The following is a 19385-nucleotide window of genomic DNA, read 5'->3' as shown; positions in this document are numbered from 1 at the left end:
ATGTTTGGAGATGTTTTACATCAATGAGAGCCTAATGAAAGAAAATAGAAATATTGACAAAAAGCCAATTGTGAGTGATCTTTGTGACCTGATATGAATTTTATAGATAGATAGATAGATAGATAGATAGATAGATAGATAGATAGATAGACGGTCTCCTCTGTGTCTGCCTATGTGCTGCAGCCTGCTGGTGGAGCTTGTTAGTAAACTGTACCCTGTGCACTGACGGTCTGGTTAGCTGTCATCATCACGCCTCGCCAGCTAACTAAACGTGTTAATGCGATGAACTGGGAATTTATTGATCATGGCTAACCTACAGATTCCGTTAGCCGTCGTGGTTGTTCAGGTCGTCTTGTACAGAACCTGCGGGGGTGAGTAACTCACTGTTTGTTTTGCTCATAAACTCGGCGCCGCTGCCATCGTCAAGGCGAGCGAATGTAGAGCTAGCTGCTAGCTAACGTTAGCTAGGTTAGCTAGCCCAGCCGGACGACGGATTGAATTGACTCGTAGATGAGAAAGCAGGTCAGCCCTCATTTGTGTTGACCTGGGTATTATTTAAATGGCTTTCGTGTAAATGTGACAAAACACGATATCTCACCGTCTTCCTGTCGTTGCGGAGCTAGTTAGGCTTGTCTGAAACAGCAGTCAAAAGGTGTGTTCAGGTAGCATGAACTGTCAGTTTAGTGAATGATCTCGCTGTAAACAGCTTTGGAGCCCGACACCTTTTTGTACTAGTGGGTTTTTAAGTTACACAACTTAAAAAATCCTCCTGCAACATTTGTCATATATTCTGTAAGCGTTTAATTACCTCTGTCCATCACAGTAATCTTGTCCACAGACCCTTGACATGAAGCTAGTTAGGTAATGATGCCATTAGGATTTTACTGTATTTGTCTGTATTTCTCACAGTGCTCAAATGTTGATGTCATTTAGCATTGAATGTACTTAAATTACTTGCCGGAAGACATTAGTAATCTTAATATCTACAGCATCCAGACACGCATAAGGAGATTAAACCCTTTACATTGCCATAAAGAGAGATAATACGTGTAAATGTCGTGTATAACGCTGAGTTTCCCTGTATCTGATAGGAGATTATTGCACAGTTTATCAGGACTTGGAGCCTAGTGAGTCTGATTAATAATGTATGGGACACGAGTAGGAGTGGGCGATATTTATAACATCCTTATTTATCATCCACATTTCCTAGAAATTCAATCAAAACCATTTATTGGTGAAGTAAGCAGATACGAATGTCCAATAAGAAAGCTAGTAAATCCAGTTTTGCCATAAATAAGTACGGAGCTGCAACTCACAATTATTTTTATTATCATTTAAATCACTTAAAATGATTGAAATGTAGATCCATTATCTGTAGCTACTGATCAATTCAATTTATTGATGAGATTAGTCGATCAACAGACATTTAAGGGCAGAGGAAGAGAGATAATAATGGCATAGTTGCCACAGTATAAACACAGGACAAAGTGATCGACAAATGTGGAAACTTCTTTTACCCGTGAAACACAGCTAGGAACACATCTGAACTATAAAGCTCATTCCTTCGCATCCACACACGTTCCACATTATTTTGCACATTGAGATATGTTACTTTTCTTCCCCTTAGTGACTCCAGATGTATGGAACATGAAGTTGGTGCTTGTAAGAAATGTCATAAAACATGGCCTCTCTATCATGTTCTGGCTGAAAACAGAAAAATTGTGGCAAAGAGCCAGTGCTCAAGCAGCTGATATGATATGAACTGTTGTGTACTTGAAACTTTTTTAATTTAATTTGACCGCTGAGACGTTTTTGTTTTCGGGGTAAACATTCAGAAGACATCTTTTTGCTCTTGCTTTTTCATCACAGTCGGTGGTCAATGTCTTGGCTGTATTTCTGCATGGTTTGAGGAATTCCATTCCTAATACATCATTTCTTCTTCTCTGAAGGCTCCTTTGTGGTTTTAAAACAATCATCCCAATGTGGACTAGAGTTGTGACATTTACGGCCGTGGAAAGTCCGAAATGTCTGTCTCGTTTCATGTTTAGTCAGCATTTATCTTCCTCATTTCTTCTCTCGTTGTTTGGTTTCTTGCATTTGACCACGAGCATCTGCTGAGTAGGTGTTGAGCATTGTGTGAGTCAGTGCCACCAAAGATGATTAACTCTAAATTTCCCCTGCTCGACTTGGATGACGCTGAAGTAGAACTGCATGTGTGCTGATTTCCTAACAAACACGTCCAGCACAGGCTCGCCAGCAATGTTATTTTCCATTGAGAATCCACTGGAGGCTTTTCCTAAATTACTGGAACATCTTAATAACATTACTCAATTTCAAAGGAAGTCTCAGTCTCTTGTTAGCCAAATGACAGTCACAGCTGATCAGTTAATGTCTCCTCCTACATACATGCCCTCACATAAACTCTCCACCCATCCTCCCAAAGCCCCTGACAGCAGAACACACCCCACCCTACCCTACCTCCAACACTTCCTCTACTTCCTGACTTGACCAGTGCCACCCAATATCTCTCTGTCTTTACTTCTCTAGTTTCTCTTGACAAGACATCACTCATCTGAAAAACTTGCTTTAATACTTGAAATATTGCTGCACATTTTTTCTCTCTGGCCTTATAAGGTGGCTGCCTCACACGGGTCTCCCACAAACCAAATTAATCCTTTTACTGTTGTCTTTAGCGACCAAAAAGTGGGGTTACAGAAACCACAGTGGAGGTTCATCGCTGACAACGTATTATTAGTTGTTATCCTCTATGTTTTGGGGCTTCACGTTTGTAAGTCTAAAGCACACTGTTACTGCTGGCTGTTGCTGCCCTCCACTACATTGGTTTCCAATCTGGGGGTCCCAGCCCCCACTAGAGGTCGCCAAAGCTTCATCAGGCTTTCATGGGGCCCTCTTGAGTTTAAGGGGTATAAGAAAACCTTTTAAAAAATATATGGTAGACCTATATCTTAGCCTTTCTTTCATTTCTATAAAACAAAAGCTGAATGAAATTGTTGTTTTTAAAGTTTTGATTTTATTTTTTTAAGATATAAACTTACAAAAAATCTGACAGGATAAAGACACAGTGAAGACCTCTCTTTCTGTTTAGCAGAGTGAAGGCTCGTCCTGCATTACAGAAGTACGTAATTAAAACAAGCACAGAGCTAACTGAAGAAGAATGGCCAAGTGTCAGGGAGAAGAAAACACTGAATTTGTCAAAAATAATTATCAAATAGTTAAGTATGACTGATTCTAGCTATATATATATAACTATATAACTATATATGCATATATATATATATATTTATACACACACACACACACACACAGTGAATTGTGTAAAATGTTTCTAAAAATATCAGGAAAACCCATCTCTGATGCAATATCTTATCTGACCAAAATTCATCCAAATCGCTCGTTGTAGTTTATCAATTTCTCTGTACTGCAGAAAATGTCACTTAGTCAGGGTCGTCAGTTTACTCAGTAATTGGAAGGGGTCCCTTCCAATAATTGGAAGGGGTTGGGAACCACTGATCTGCTGCACATGATGTGTAGTTCCTGTACATCTGAGAAGAAAAAAAGACATTTGACTGAGTGGTGGTGCTGTGTATCAATAAAGTCACACCCTGTTTACACAGAATACATTTGAGGTGCCCACAGACCACAGTTCAGTATTTTTAATTGCTCAAACTATTAAATTTCACACTGTGTTGCTTCATCTGCCCCCTTTATCTCTGTAGCTCTGTGGTGTAACTGCACTACTGCCCAGTGTGAGAAGACTAGCTCCCAGTGTGAGACTGATGGAGCCTGCATGGCCTCCACTTCCTTCATTGATGGCCAAGAGCAGCACGTACGTACATGCATCACACGGGACAAACTTGTGCCCCCAGGACAACCGTTCTATTGCCGCAGTGCAGAGGGCCTGCTCAACATCCACTGCTGCTACACTGACTACTGCAACAGCATTGACCTCCAAGTACCCTCAGGTGAGAACTGTGAGGTAACAGTCAGCATATACAGTATGCTCAGTTACATTTAACGTGCTGTCACCAAGTGTTTGACCTTTAAGGTTGTTTTTTTTTGCATGATAGATATAAACTTAAATCTATTGTACAACTTGGAGCAAATAAATGATCCAAAAAAGTCTTTACCTGTAGTGCCATATATTTAACTCCGCTCCTAACTTACAGTGAGAGAAAAACCCTGTTAAGAGCATGCAGTAACTTGTTCCTGTGCACACCGTTCAATTACCGGGTCTGAGGAGGAGCTTTTGCACCTTATCAACTTAACCCCTTAAAATGAACGAGTGGCCTAGTTATAACATGCATTTGTACATCATCTGTGATGTCATATAAACATCTCAGTGCCTGTGAAGAGTTTCCTACACACTGTTGTGACTCATCGTTCCTGAGAAGTGTTTCCTCTGCTGTTTGTACAGTGTCCTAAAATACGTGGAGAGATGAGTGTCAGTGTGGAGCTTTTGTGACAGGAAATTGTACACAGATCATCCCCAGCACCAACAAAAAACACAAGCTTATATGAAGCTTTTAAGCAAAAAGCAGCACTTTAGAAGCCTGGTATAAGCAAAGTGACTGATCAACCAAAGGTTGCTTTGCTCGGGTTGCTCTGGCTCACTTACTCATAAACTTTCGATATCCCCATCAAAGCTGAACTGTGCTACACTGTATGGAAAAAATGTGTGGAAAAATTAGTTTTCCATTCCTCAGTAAGCACATTAGGTGATCTTGGAATGACTATGATGCCTGGATAATTCATTCTTGAACCAGCTGTTGGGATTTTAAACACAAATAACAAATAACTAAATCAAGGGTGAGATTGAGTAGAAACCGAACACTCAACAACAGCATTACAAAGACAAAGCTCTCCTGAAAATGTTACTGGCCAAGAGAGAGAGTAAAGCCATATTCGCAGTATTGCCATCTGTGTCGCACATTCACAGTTTGTATTTTACTCAAATTTACTGACATTTTTTTCCCTGGATATGATGTCAAGGCTCAGTAACATCAGCGTTTCAGAAGCTGAGCGTGGTCTTCAGCAGTCACAGTAGTAACATAGGTTAGAGTTGTTTTCCCACTTTCTGCATGTGTTACAAGCATAAACAGATAACAGCTGCTTTGTGTCTGTATCAATAATTTTAATGAAGCCCATCTCACACCACAGCTGTTGACTGCTGTTCAACAAATTATGAGCTGTGATGAAATTTCGTACTTGTTCGGCTGCCTGACAACAAAAAATTCGACCCTGAATCACAGATATGCTGATTAATGCGGGACTAATATTAAGACATGACCTCTGTGTCTGGCAAAAGATGGAGGGTAATTTTCAGTCAATAGAAGTTAATGCACGAGTCAAATATTGACTCAGTTTTCTAATTCTTTGCATAGCCAAGAGCTGTATGCTGTCATCCCTCAAGAACAAGAGCAGTTCATATCAGTTCATTCTTATGTGTGTGCTTAGTGCCAGTGTTGCATTTTAATTCTCTGCTGTTGTCTTTGCAGTCACGACTCAGTCAGGACTCGGGGGAGGCTATGGCCCGGGTGGGACATGGGGACTGGTGGAACTAGTCGCTGTGATTGCAGGGCCGCTGTTCCTGCTGTGTCTGCTTCTGCTGATGGGTGTGTTCCTGTATCAGTACCACCAGAGGGCCTATAGCCACAGGCAAAGGCTAGAGGTGGAGGACCCCTCTTGTGACCACCTCTACCTGGCCAAAGACAGGACCCTGCAGGACCTCATATACGATCTGTCCACGTCTGGTTCAGGCTCCGGTCAGTGCACAATGTGATAACGCAGCTGCAGGCCAGCGCTCATGTTGCACTTCACAGTGGTTTCGTCTTTTTCACATCGAATTTATAAGAATAAGAAGAGTGCCGATGAGTGCTGATCTGTTCTCATCTTTTCTGAGCAGGTCTGCCTCTGTTTGTCCAGCGGACTGTGGCCAGAACAATCGTCCTCCAGGAGATTATTGGTAAAGGGCGTTTCGGGGAGGTGTGGCGAGGACGTTGGAGGGGCGGTGACGTGGCGGTGAAGATCTTCTCATCCAGAGAGGAGCGCTCCTGGTTCCGTGAAGCTGAAATCTATCAAACTATCATGCTCCGCCATGAAAACATCCTGGGCTTTATAGCTGCTGACAACAAAGGTGCAAACCTGTGGCATCACACTTGTAATCTACAGCTTGTTTACTTTAGTTATTGATGTATGTAAGAATTCATCATTGTCATCATTTCTTTGGTATCTCTGTGTTTCCTTCTCTTGCTCAGACAATGGCACATGGACCCAGCTGTGGCTGGTGTCAGACTACCATGAGCACGGCTCTCTGTTTGACTACCTGAACCGCTACTCTGTCACCACTGAAGGAATGATCAAACTAGCACTGTCAGCTGCCAGCGGCCTTGCACATCTGCACATGGAGATTCTAGGAACACAAGGTAGTGTTTGTATAAATGTGCAATTATATGCAAGCATGCTTCATTTTTCCTGACTTTAGCCCTTTAATGAATATGATGCTACAACTGGTGATGCTCCCACCTGGAAGATAAGCAGGCTAATGTACTGTAGATTGCATTCGGCTATTTCAGCTTCTGTAATTAGTGTGAGTTACGGATGATTTTCTTTCATTGTTCAAAGTCACAGAAATGGCTCCTCAGGTAGCCCCAGGCCCGGGCAAGTCAAGTCTGCTCCCCACATTACTCTTTCATCTGCTGGTGCAGCAGCTACCAGTGCTAAAATGAAATGTTGTCATTGAATTGTTGAATCCACACAGCTCCACACTTGTTAGTGGCACAGTGGCAAAAAAGCGTGTTTACCATCTGAAAATAGCTGTTTTAATTGAAGAATATTTCTGTCAACACGTAACACTTGTCACCAAGTATATCACCGGTTGTATATATTACACTTACAAAACACATTCCTTGTGTTTCCTCCCCCACCCACCCACAGACTGACACAAGGCCTCTTCTGTTGACAGTTGATCTTTGCCATCTGTTGCAAAACTCTGATGCAACTGAATTGAGTCCTGAAACAGAATATGTCACAACAGTACTGTATTTACAAGTTAATTACACGTTACCCACAAAACACTAATTATGCAGAAAATACATAAATCTTCTTGAAGATTTTTTGATTAGTATTATGAATGGGGTGTCTGAATACTTAATAATTATACATTAATTACATAATACAATGAAAATTTCACTGTGGTGAAAATGTGCTGACATGTCGTTAGTTTTTTATTGTTGTGATCAGTCTAGTATCAGACAGTATTTTATTGGTAAAAATGAAAGTAAGTAATTAACTTCTGACATAAACTTATATTAATTATCTTTTGGCAGCTGAATGGTCTGCGTCATTACCCGTCATGGAAAATTAAAGTGCAGTTGAAAAAATGCTGTTGCTCAAATTGGGTTTTCTATTTTTACGAACTAACTGATGCCCAAAAAAGGGAAAATTGCATAGCTTGATATTGTTTCTGTTTTTTCCATAAAAGAGAGCTTGTGACATGTTGAAAACAAATTTAGAGATAAGGATTCACAAGAGTCCGTCATGCACATTTATATGTCGGCAGGAAAACCAGGCATCGCCCACAGAGACCTGAAGTCCAAGAACATCCTCGTGAAGAAGAACTGCACCTGTGCCATCGCTGACCTGGGCCTGGCTGTCCGTCACGACTCTGCCACAGACACCATCGACATCGCGCCCAATCAGAGGGTGGGCACCAAGAGGTCTGTGTCCACACACACACCTGCAGCTGCTGACCATCCTTTCTCACAGATATCTGTGACACCTTTCCCAGAATATCCTTTAATTCTATGCAGTGTTACGAACTGGAATTGTTTTTCCGTCTCACAGGTACATGGCTCCAGAGGTTCTGGATGAGACTATCAACATGAGACACTTTGACTCATTCAAATGTGCTGATATCTATGCTTTGGGGCTGGTCTACTGGGAGATCGCACGCCGCTGTAATAGTGGAGGTCAGACTCTTTTGTTTTCACTCTGGATACTCAGCCTCTGTTGTTTGTGTTTCTTAATCAGTGGTGGTGAGATCACAGCACTGATCTGACCTTGACATTGTTCTGTGTTATCAGGTATCCATGAAGAGTACCAGCTGCCCTACTATGACCTGGTACCTTCTGACCCTTCCATAGAGGAGATGAGAAAGCTTGTGTGTGACCAAAAGCTACGACCCAACATCCCAAATTGGTGGCAGAGCTATGAGGTACAAAAATGATTGATTAAAACAAAACGTTTCTTGCTGTTTAGGAGCTGCAAGTACACCAAAAGGGTAATGCCAGTTTCATATATATCAGGTCTTATTTGTAAAATTTTTGTCATAAGTCTGTAATCACAACATTTTAAATTACTTGCTGAGATCTAGGAATTAAAAAAAAAAGTTTCAAATACAATGCATAGACTACTTGAATTACATCATCATCACCATCATACATGATACTCATTTCTACTCGATTTGCATTTCATTTGCTTTCCCCCCTTGCTGTTCCAGGCCTTGCGGGTTATGGGCAAAATCATGAGGGAGTGTTGGTATGCTAATGGTGCTGCCCGCTTGACCGCCCTGCGCATTAAAAAGACCCTGTCCCAGCTCAGCATTCAAGAGGACATTAAAGTCTGAGCGAAGCCAGCGGAGCACTGAGAAAGCGCAATGAGCAGGACCCAGCTCCAGACTGTAGGACACTGAGAAGAAAGGGGCTGGGCCTTCTCCAAAGAACGCACAAAGTAAGAGACTATAATGGAGAGTCGCACTTTGTAAAATATTACTCCATAGACACTCCTGCCAGTTTTGAAGCCACTTGATTTCTGACAACCCCTACCTCGCTTACCCAGCCAAACTACCAAGAACACCTTTCCTGTCTTGTCCTCAGCTACTGCTGCCCTACCTGAACCTTTTTGTTCAAGGATCCTTGGATTTCCTATGTTGTATGCAATCGATAATAGGATATGTTATTAACCAGTTAACAGTTTTGGAAATCAGTTACTGATATTTCCACACAGTCTCTTTGATCACAGTTGCTTAATAGGTAACAAACAGCATTTGCTCTTTTTGTCTTTAAAAGGGGGCACGCTGGGAGAATTAGGAGTGTTTTTAAGTTATTTTTACTTACTCTCTTATTTAAATGACTAGATCTTGTTGTTAATATATGGGTGTTTGTGAGGTTATTTCTCTGTGCCACCTACAGCACGCAGGCACATCACAAACTGCTCAGAAGTCCTTCAAAGACAATAATCCATCTGGTTCTGCTACAGCAGTGTGCTTTAGTTGTCTGCTGATTACCATGTTAGCATGTACAAAGCAGCTGTGACAGACTGTGTAAATGCAGCCCATTTACTTTCATCAAGGTGTTTTAAGACTTCAAAGTCACTGGAGCATTGGGGCAATTTGCCAAACATGATTTAGCCATTGGACCACTTGCCTGGAGGCCTTCACATGAGCTGTTGTAAACCTCAGGTTTTCCTCATGCTTACCAATCAGTAAGTTTTTTTTATTTATTTGCCTGAACTATCTTCAGCAAAATACACATGTAGGAATTATTGAACAAAAAGGTATTTCACTTGGATGGAGGGTTAAATGTGTTACTAGAGCAACAGCTGCCAGTGACTTGATACTATATGTTTCGCGGACGCACACATGTACCTCCGTGCTACATGTTGTATATCTAAATGTTAGTATTCCAGTCTGAGTGCAGTCACTGTGTGTTGATTAATCCACAGAACATTCCCTGCCCTGAGAGCGAACACTGCTGCAGTCCCGCAGATAAGCCCGTATACCCAACATTCAGATAAACCTTTGTCCTTTGCAGCAGACAGCACTATTTACACTGTACCATAAATACGGGGCAGGAATGTTTAACTTTTAGGCCCTTTTAAAAACTTGTCTTTAATGTTCATTTTTTATATTGTCAAAGCATGTCCAATGTTCATTTCCCCTCAGGGCGCATTCTCCCCGGCCAAGTATAACTACTGCACATAAGTTAGCTTTTTAAGGTGATACCTGTGTGTGTATATATGACAGTTAAATGATATTTTATGTTTATGCTTATGTTTTAGGTGGTTGAATATTTTTTACAGGTTTTTCGGTTGGTGGGAAGAAAATCTAAAATTTCTCTACTATCTGCTTCCTGACCTATGAAGTAATGTTACTGTATGTGTCTGACACACTGCTTGTGCTGACCTTTAACTATGGCCCTCTATTAATGCAGAGCAGTATTTGATTTTCAATCTATTCCCCCTCACGGCTCCTTGTTTACCATACGATACCTCCTCAGTGTGTAAACTGTATGTGGATTGTTTCCTTCTAGCTAACATTATAAGAAATCACTGTCTACATGTTTTATGTTTTCAGGAAATAGTTGCACTTTTGTCTTTAGCTGTGGGCAGATTCAGCAGGTACTGTGTGTGTATAGTCGTAGCCATGTTATTTATATTTGTATGCCGTGAGTCCCTATGAAAGCCTGAAAGGCCACATGTGCACTACTACTGACCTCGCAGCATTAAAACCAAATTTTTCTCAGAATCATCTCTGGTCCAGGCCTCTAGTGTTTATTTAGGATCCCACCTCTGAAAATGAGAATGTTTATACGAGTCATGCCAATCAGTTGCTGTACACTTTGTCTCACTGGAAACTGTAAAGAGAATCTGACTTTTCTTCAGGAGAAGAAATGCTGAAACTAAATACTACTGAAACGTCTCAATGCTGTCTCACAGTTGTGTTCGACCAATACTTTTTATTTCAAGAGCACTTGCTTGCTGCACTGTATTGTTTAAGTCTTACAGGATGTTTTTAGGAACAAAAAGACTGCACTTGATGCTGTTGATGTTTGGCTGGACAGACTGGGAAGCTCTAATGTTTGATAGATGGTTGAGTGTCAACCACATTTATACACTAAAGGGGTATGTTTGTGAAATTGTATCTGCCTTATGATGTATAAAATGCATAGTGTATTCAAGGTTTTTAACACCTTGCTCCAAGTAAGGAATTGAGGTATTATTCTATGGGTTGTGACAAGTCCCAGGTCTTTGTCCAGTCATGGCAAAGATAAACTGCATCCATGTAAAAACCCCTTCAGGACTTCAATCATGTACCTTCTAATATAGAGTAATAAATGCAATTGTTTTCCTATGTGGTGTCGATTTCTTTAACTTTCTCTGATCTTGGTCAACCCCTGCCTTGTGTTTAAAGTGTCAAAGCAGCTATAGAAATATGTTATATCAACAATGGATCACATGACAACTTGTACGTGAAATCGATGGTTTTTGCTTTCCAGCGCTCGACTTTACTGTTTCAGTTCACTCTCACGGCTCTGTGTTGTTTTTAGCAGACCACAGCAGCTGTTTAAGGAGGAAAACATACCAATCCAGCACAAAACAGCAAAGTTAGGAACTACTTGGTGAGCATTTAGCAGCTAAAGACCAACATGTGTCCCTTATAAGTATTGGATGAGACCAAAAGCAGAGTTAAAAGGAGAATGTTAGACTCACATTCATCATGTGGACACAAATGAATGCTGATGTCGCTCCACGTATGCTGATGTGCCAATATGCAACTGGCCAACGTGGCCCAAAAAATCTGTTAATACAAGTTTAGTTTAAGTACAATTAATGACACCATGGAAATCACTTTATCATCAGTTACCCAGTTACATCTTTAGACAAATTTTAGGTGATACTCAAGATGTTTGCATTAACAACAATAATGCAATTTAAAAGAAACTCAAAGAACCTTTATTGCTGTCTTTAAATTAGAATCTCAATGCAGATTAGTACAAAACCTGTGCATTTACATACAGTTGTACACATTCAATTTCATTTATTCACATATATACCAAACGAGGAAGTGTGGCATGTTCCTGACCTATATCATGAAAATGGAAGGAAATGCTGGTATTTAGTGATTCTGATAAATTCCACAATGAGAACAGACGACTGAACATATAAAGTGTGGCGTTCTGATATGTTTTCACTGACTAACTGGCATCAACATTTCACACCAAAATGGTATAAATCAGAACATGAACAATACTACAGAAATTTGGAATTGTTAATTTGACTATTTCAAGTGATGGACCACTTGTTTTTTGATTTTTGCAGCATTGATGCAATAAACAAATCCCTTTAACGCTAATAGTGCCAAAACCCAAAATGTGGGTAACAGAAGAGGAAGAAAAAAAACAGTGTCTTTAAAGTAAAATGTTCCATCCATGAAACATTTTGTTATACACGACAACACAGACAAAATGGCAAAACATAAAACCCATAAATATCCAGAGCTTGTGCAGTCGAACAGAATACAGCACAATTAACGGTTCTCTCTCACAGCAGAGTCGTGGATGCTGTTCCAGACTTAACCAATGAGGTTGTCTTGGGAGCCTAAAGTGCTCTTCCAGGTTTGCTACTATGCTGTCAAGCTATACAGCACATTAAAACCTGAGCCCTTGAATTCTTTGCACACTTGTTAACTGTGGTAACCTGAATTAATTGTTGACAAATTGACATAAGTCAGTTTGTTCAGTTCTTTGAAACTGGCTTAAAATTCAACCAGAGTGACTTTTGGAGCTGCAGGTCATAAAGCTGAAGCCTGCAAAAACTCCTGGGTTTTTGAAAACTGAAATCTTTTAGACAACGACCTGGCCTTTATCATTGTACATCTGTGAAATCGCTTAAAAATATAACTGACCAGTCCAGACTACTGACCATCTCCAAGGTCTTCAAGGTCTAATGTTTGAATGACAAATTAAAGGACTAGTGTGTAACATTTAGGGGAACCCACTGGCAGAAATGGAATACAATTCATAATTCTGTCTTCGTTAGGGTTTAATCACCTGAAAATAACGATTGTTATGTTTTCGTTAGAATCCGCCATGTTGCACCACCATGTTTCTATAATAGCCCAGAACAGACAAACCAAACATGAGCTCTAAAGAGGGGCTTTTGCATTTTTTTTGCATGTGGGAGGGTGAGGCCAGGGGCATTAAGGTGGTTGCAATCTACAACCTCACCTGTAGATGCCAAAATATATGTATTGCATGCATGATGCATACATTCAGATAAATACTTCAGTAACCATATATCCATCAATATATATTGCAAAATGGAGGAGTGGAAATGGAGAGGGAAAAAAACAACCAAAACTACAAATCAACCCTCCACCTGTAATCAAACTAGCTGAATGGTGAACGATAAGATCATTTGACCCGGTTAAAATCATACTTCTTATATGCACAAAGAACAGGGCTCAGTCAAATGTTGTAACGTGCCACAGCAGCAGCACACACCAAATGTTGATCTGACATAATTACACAGTGTTTAACATTACCCTTACTTAGGCTTTATGTGCATCTATTATTATTATCATGGAAATGAAATGCTGCCAACAAAAGGCAATACAGGTAAATCAGTTGTCCTTTAGCTGGTAACTGCTGACTTGATTTCTATTGTCAGAAAAACATTTGTAATACAAGGTCAGAATTAATGGTCCTCCTCTACTCAGATCAACACTAAGAGCCACAGAGAGGGTGGGAATGATGCCGGGTCGTCCTGAGAGGCTACAGCTCTTCAGAGGTCTCTTGTGCTTTTACATCTCTCTTGTGGCTTGGAATTTGGCTCATTTTACTTCGGTATGTCCTGTGCTCTTACAATTCTATATTGCTGGGTTGCTAAAACTTCATATTTTTGCCGTCAGGGAGAAGTCTTCATGTGTGAGTATAGGAAAGATGGTTACAGGAGATAGATGATGATATTTCAATGTACTGTCTTATTTCCCATGTCACATGCCTGTTGTCTTTCTCCTTTTGGTCTAAACTCATCTTACAAAATGTGTAGCCTTTCCTCATTTGAGTTGCTTCCTCAAGCTGTGCCTGTCCGACAGAAAAATAAAAATACCACTTCAACGTTTACCATAAACAAATACAGGAAAATATGTGGATACTTTTAATCCTACTGAAATGCTTCCTGTATGTAGAAGCTCCAAAACTCCTAGACAGCTACATGACTGGACTTACCCTCTTCTCCATCAGTAAGCACTAGAGCCTGGAGAATATCTGAAAGGGAGACAATTCCCTTCACCACCTCCTGCTCATCCACCACGACCAGCCTGTGCACCTAAAAGACACACAGGAGCACCATCATTACTTTTACGTCTGCAAAACAGTATTTCTATCAGAAGACATGATACATGACAATAAAACTACACACACACACACACAAACAGTCAATCTCTTTGTAGATATCCAGTATAGTGGTGACACTGAAAAGGTGGATGTGTGCACATGTGTGTGAAGTTATCAATGAGTTTCTGTTAAGTGCAAAATTGGAAAAAAGCTGGATGGAGCCTGAGCTAATTTTCAGGTAGTGTTTGTCCTTTGCTTCTTTTTGTTTTCTTGATTTTGATTTAAAAAGAACATTTAAGTTTTCAGACATTGTTTATCACAGGCTAGACATGATGGCATCTGACTCTCACCTCGGCCTCCACCAGCCGGTTGATGATGGCCTCCAGGGTCTCGTGCCTGTTGCAGGTCAGCACTCCTTCAAAGTACTGAGAGCGGTGCTGCAGGGCTTTGGTCACCGTCACATCCAGGTTGTTGTACGTCTTCTCTGCTGCTAGGTTCTGTGCAAACACAGGACTTCGGGTTAAAAATGTCGCAAAATCCAAGTACATAAATCTCTCAAGTAAGGGTGGGTAATGTGCATAAACTCTCTACCACACTTTATGTACTTTTATATCCCAATATTGATAAATATGGTGATACAGTACATTTTCTGGCTACTCAGGCAGATGTAGATACATCAAGGAGATTAAAAGAGATATGCAGATAAAATAATAATCAAGTGGGAATATCTGTTTTGTGGCTGATCCAGTGAATTAAATACCAAACAAACTGACATAATCTGTCATGCTGAAGCAAAAAATGCTGGAAATTAAAATTTGCCACAAAGAGGTCCGGCTCATTCACATGCAACACTGCCCACAACTGCTGAATACATTCAAATATGTCAGGGATAATGTTGTCATATCGACCAACTGTACTCTAAATATTAGAGCTGCAACAATTAGTTGATTAACAAGGAATTAATCTGTAACCATCTAATCAATTAATTGTTTTAGTCATTTTTCAGGCCAAAACTCTAAACTTTAATGTGATAATTTGATGCTTTTATTTGTCATATCTGAGTATAAACTCAATATTTTTGGGTTTGTGTTGCTCAAATAAAACAATCAATTTGAATACATCATCTTTGGCTTTTTATATTAAATTATATACATTTTATAGACAAAGCACTGAATAGAGAACATAACAGGTTAATCAACAATAATAAAATAATCGTTATTCCAATTTGCTTATAAGCAATAAAAACATTAAAAATACATGAGTAGATACTTATAAATCAACTTACTATAACATCAAATTTTGAGTATATATCCACCACTCGACCTGCAAGAGAGAGGCAGGATATCAACACATGAACAAAATTCAATTAGTTATTAACGAAAAACCAGCATTTCAACCAGCCCACATACCTTTGTCATCTACTACTGGGAGTGCTGACACTCGCTGCTCAACAAAAATACCCAGCGCCGTGTACAGCGGTGTGTCTGCACGGACCACTGCTATGTTCTGAAATGTTCCAATCTTCAGTTCCTCTATAGTTTGTTTCAAGAACGAGGGTTTGGGCATCTCAGATATCTGAAAACAATAACAAGAGATCGTGCAAACTTGATTAAAATTGTAGTGAAATGGATGTCCTTGAAAAATTGTTTTCAAATATATTGTTTCCTTATCTGTAGTTACTCCGTACTAGACATCTGCAGTCTTATTATCAGACTCAAACACTTCAAAATCAATGGCAGAACATTTTAAGTATTTCATGTAGCAGTGAGGACAGAAGGCAAAGGGACTTACAAAAAGCTTCAGGAACTTCAGAATCCTTTTGTGTGTGAGAATATAGAGTGTGTTCCCTGTAAGGGGGTCGATTACAGGCAGTCGGTGGATCTTGTTCTTCAGCAGAGATGATACTGCATCATACAAGCTGCGACACACAGAAGTTAATGAGGACCAAGTTCATCAAAGTAAGAAAAATTGCTAAGAGATCATTGCTGATGTTAGTTCGTCAGCTGTTGGTATCTTGGCAAGCAATGTTATAAGCTCAGTGTAGCATTCAAACCATAAATATCGTGGGTACAAACAAAACTTAATTCAGACAATGAAAAAACTGAAATATGAATAACTTCATTAAGTTATAAATATGTTTCTATCAATCACAAAATTGCAGACAAGCTGCTTGTTGCCACGGTGTCATGGTTTGATGTCTGCCTGCATTTACAGACTCTGGTCAAAAGAATAAGGTGTGGAGGAGCATGTCAGAGAGGATTTCTTAAATGTTAGTACAACTCTGATTCCAAACCAGTGAGGAAGCTGTGTAAAATATAAAAAACAGAATGCAATCAATTGCAAACAAACTGTGTTTTCTGACAATGGTTTACGAAGTGTTCCGGAGCCCATGTAGTGACATCCTTTATACAATCATGTGTTCACAAAGTGGTGAACCTATCTATCCTCGCCTGTGAACGCCTGAGCCTTTCCAGGAGGCTCCTTTCATACCCAATCATGATGCTATCACCTGTTACCAATCAACATGTTTACCTGTGGAATGTTCCAAACAGGTGTTTTTGGAACATTCCACAACTTTCCCAGTCTTTTGTTGCTCCTGTCCCAACTTGATTGAAATGTGTTGCTGCATCAAAGTCAGAATAAACATGTTTACAAAAATCTATGAAGTTGATGAGGTAAAACATGAAATATATTGTTTTGTACTGTTTTCAATTGAGCACATGTCAAAAGGATTAGTATTTTTATCTATTTTTTACATAGTGTCCCAACTTTATTGGAATCAGGGTTGTAAATATAAGCATATAGTAACTGTACTTCTTAAATGACATCTTCTGTTGGGAATAGGCCACCTGTAAAGAGTTACTGCCACAGGCGAAACCATCAGATGCCTGCTAGTTGTATGCCCCAGCACACAACATCTGCATGTTCAAGAAAGTGAAATTTGATACTAATAACAAATGTAGATGCCTGGAAGTACAAATGCAAACCAAGCATTAATTAAAAAATAAAATAAAATAAAACTCACCTTGCATTGGGAGATATGCTCACCAAGGGTTTGAAAGAGTCTTGAAGGTACACCTCTATTGTAAACAAGAAGAGAAAATTTAGTTCAAGACTTTCAACATTACCACAGTAAATGACAAGCAATATATTAGGTATTCATCATTCTCACCTCTCCATGTTTCAATTTTGTGTTCTTCCAATTCATATATCTGAACCTGAACGATCACAAGGAGAGAAAGGGTTGATGTCTTTAAGATGAACAGGGAAAGAAATCAAGCTCTTGATACAGAGAGAATAAGAGCAGGAGCACATTCAGCCACATTTTAGTTAAAAAACAACCTGACAAAATAGGACGCCGGCAGCCCCAACTTTGAGGTTTAGCACATTACACCCAATATTACAACATGAAATATAACAATAGGATTTCCTTGATCTTACCAATGGGGATTTGTAGTAGCGATGAAGGATGTTAATGAAGTCTGTGATGGTTAACATACCTGTGGAGACACATGAAGAGAATAAAGTCAGTCCTTTATTTTATTTTTAAGTTACAAAGAGTGATTGTGTGCAAACTGCAAGTTACCCTTACCAACAAAGCATTGCTTCTTACTGTCCCACAGAGGTGCTGCTCTTACCCCATTAGAAACGAGAGCAAAAAATGCCTTCTTCACCTGTTAAATTAAATACACCAAAAATTTCATTCCACAACATTAGCTCATGAGAAAGTTTGCAATTTTTTTTGGATTTAAAGCTTTTGTCTTACCTGAAGTGAAGTATCAAACACAACCAACTTGGAGCTGGTAGGTACGAGGTCATAACACCGGTGAGACTTCATAAACCGGGTGTACACATTGTGTTCTGGGTCTGAAGGAATGAGAGGGAGACTTTTGATGACATTTGTTTGATGTTTTAAAACCTTTCTCACTTCGGTCTGGTGAGATTTGTGTAAACTCTTTACCTTCTGGGACTGAGTCCTTTTTACCCTCAAGATCATCAATTGTCACTGGAATCTGTAATAAAAAGGTGAATGTCATTAAGATTCAGTTAGTCCAAAACAATGCATGTGCATGTGCCAACTCTGTTGTTATATAAAAGCCTGCACAACGCGGCTAAATCATCCTCAGCCGACCTAACACACTGATGCCATCAGGGTTAAAGACACACGCACTGATTGGCCCGCACAATGAGGCTGTAGCCATATGATTTGAAACGTTAAGTACCTCCACTGACATGGTACATACAATGTTGTTATGATGTTAACTGTCACATTTGGGTTATTATTAAAATTGGTTTTGGTTAAAGTGAAGCGGTTAGTGTGGGAACGTGCTAGCTGTGCATGCATGCTAAAGGCGGGTTTGGCGTTATACTTATGTAGCTGCAGGTGCACTGCTTCAGTACCCAGGACAGGCATATATGACACACACAGCACGCTTCGATGATCATGACTTCAAGTGTGAGTCGTAGCGAACTGCACTCTATACACGTGAAGTTATACTACAGTCAGCTAACGCTAGCTAGTTAAACATCAGAGAACTTTAGCTAAGCACAGATGTTTACTTAAGCAAACGTTGTAAAATTAGGCTACAGTCGTAACCGCTATTAGAAAAGATGAATCTGACACAAACCTACTACTATAATTTAACGAAGGCTGGGAGGCAAACTGACAATATAATGTGAAAACGGAATAACGCTAATTTGAACAAGCCATAATAACGTTGGTAATGTTAGCGAAGCATTAGCATTGAGCTAGTTAAGCGTCCGTGTTCTCGTTAACGAGCCAGTCGAGGTGACTTTCCATTCCAGCTCTGGCTTTTACGTCAGTTACATGGTGAGACAATGTGTGCCATGCTGTTTTATTTAAGCTTCGTTAATGTATGTACAGAGACTGGGGCGGAAATCAGTTACATTCGTCACGAGAAAAAAATGTTTCCTGACGGTTGACTAAGATTACTGTGAGCTTGCCTGCTCTACTGTTCTGCCGAGAAATGGCTAGTTAGCTGCTACTGTTAGCATACTTAGAAAAGTCATGTTAAGTTCTGTGGAGAGGGTTTGTAGCTTGTCAACGACCTAAACATAATAACGTTATCTAGATAACTTACACACTCCATATTCCATTCGCCGTATCACCTTCCTGTAGCCGGGTTCGTTTACAACTGGCAGGATCTTGCAAAACCACCCGGGTCGTCAGCTGCAACTTGCAATGAGCAACTTGAATGGCTGTTACCAGTTACCGTAGTACATGTAATG

At 40.0% G+C, this 19385-nt stretch overlaps 2 protein-coding genes across 2 annotated transcripts; one reads left to right on the top strand and one right to left on the bottom strand.

Annotated features, from left to right (window-relative positions):
* Positions 1–228: 228 nt before the first annotated feature.
* On the top strand, positions 229–11149 carry LOC121614925 (activin receptor type-1B-like). Its single transcript, XM_041949027.1, has 9 exons — positions 229–371; positions 3738–3983; positions 5517–5783; positions 5924–6154; positions 6276–6443; positions 7580–7736; positions 7864–7988; positions 8103–8233; positions 8519–11149. The coding sequence occupies exons 1-9, from the start codon at positions 305–307 to the stop codon at positions 8642–8644; spliced, it is 1518 nt and encodes a 505-aa protein (XP_041804961.1). The 5' UTR covers positions 229–304; the 3' UTR covers positions 8645–11149.
* A 586-nt stretch (positions 11150–11735) lies between these two features.
* Positions 11736–19356, bottom strand: prkag1 (protein kinase, AMP-activated, gamma 1 non-catalytic subunit). The gene is made up of 13 exons (XM_041946416.1): positions 19238–19356; positions 18097–18148; positions 17902–18002; positions 17728–17809; positions 17577–17635; positions 17308–17353; positions 17161–17215; positions 15927–16053; positions 15545–15710; positions 15421–15458; positions 14486–14632; positions 14028–14127; positions 11736–13883 (listed from the first exon to the last, which is right to left on the bottom strand). Exons 1-13 carry the CDS (start codon positions 19244–19246, stop codon positions 13873–13875), a joined length of 993 nt encoding a protein of 330 aa, XP_041802350.1. The 5' UTR covers positions 19247–19356; the 3' UTR covers positions 11736–13872.
* Between the last annotated feature and the right edge of the window lie 29 nt (positions 19357–19385).

The sequence above is a fragment of the Chelmon rostratus genome, chromosome 2, assembly GCF_017976325.1.
Source record: "Chelmon rostratus isolate fCheRos1 chromosome 2, fCheRos1.pri, whole genome shotgun sequence".
NCBI lineage: Eukaryota > Metazoa > Chordata > Actinopteri > Chaetodontiformes > Chaetodontidae > Chelmon > Chelmon rostratus.
Note: the sequence above shows the minus strand (reverse complement) of the source record. Positions and strands in the feature narration are given on the sequence as shown.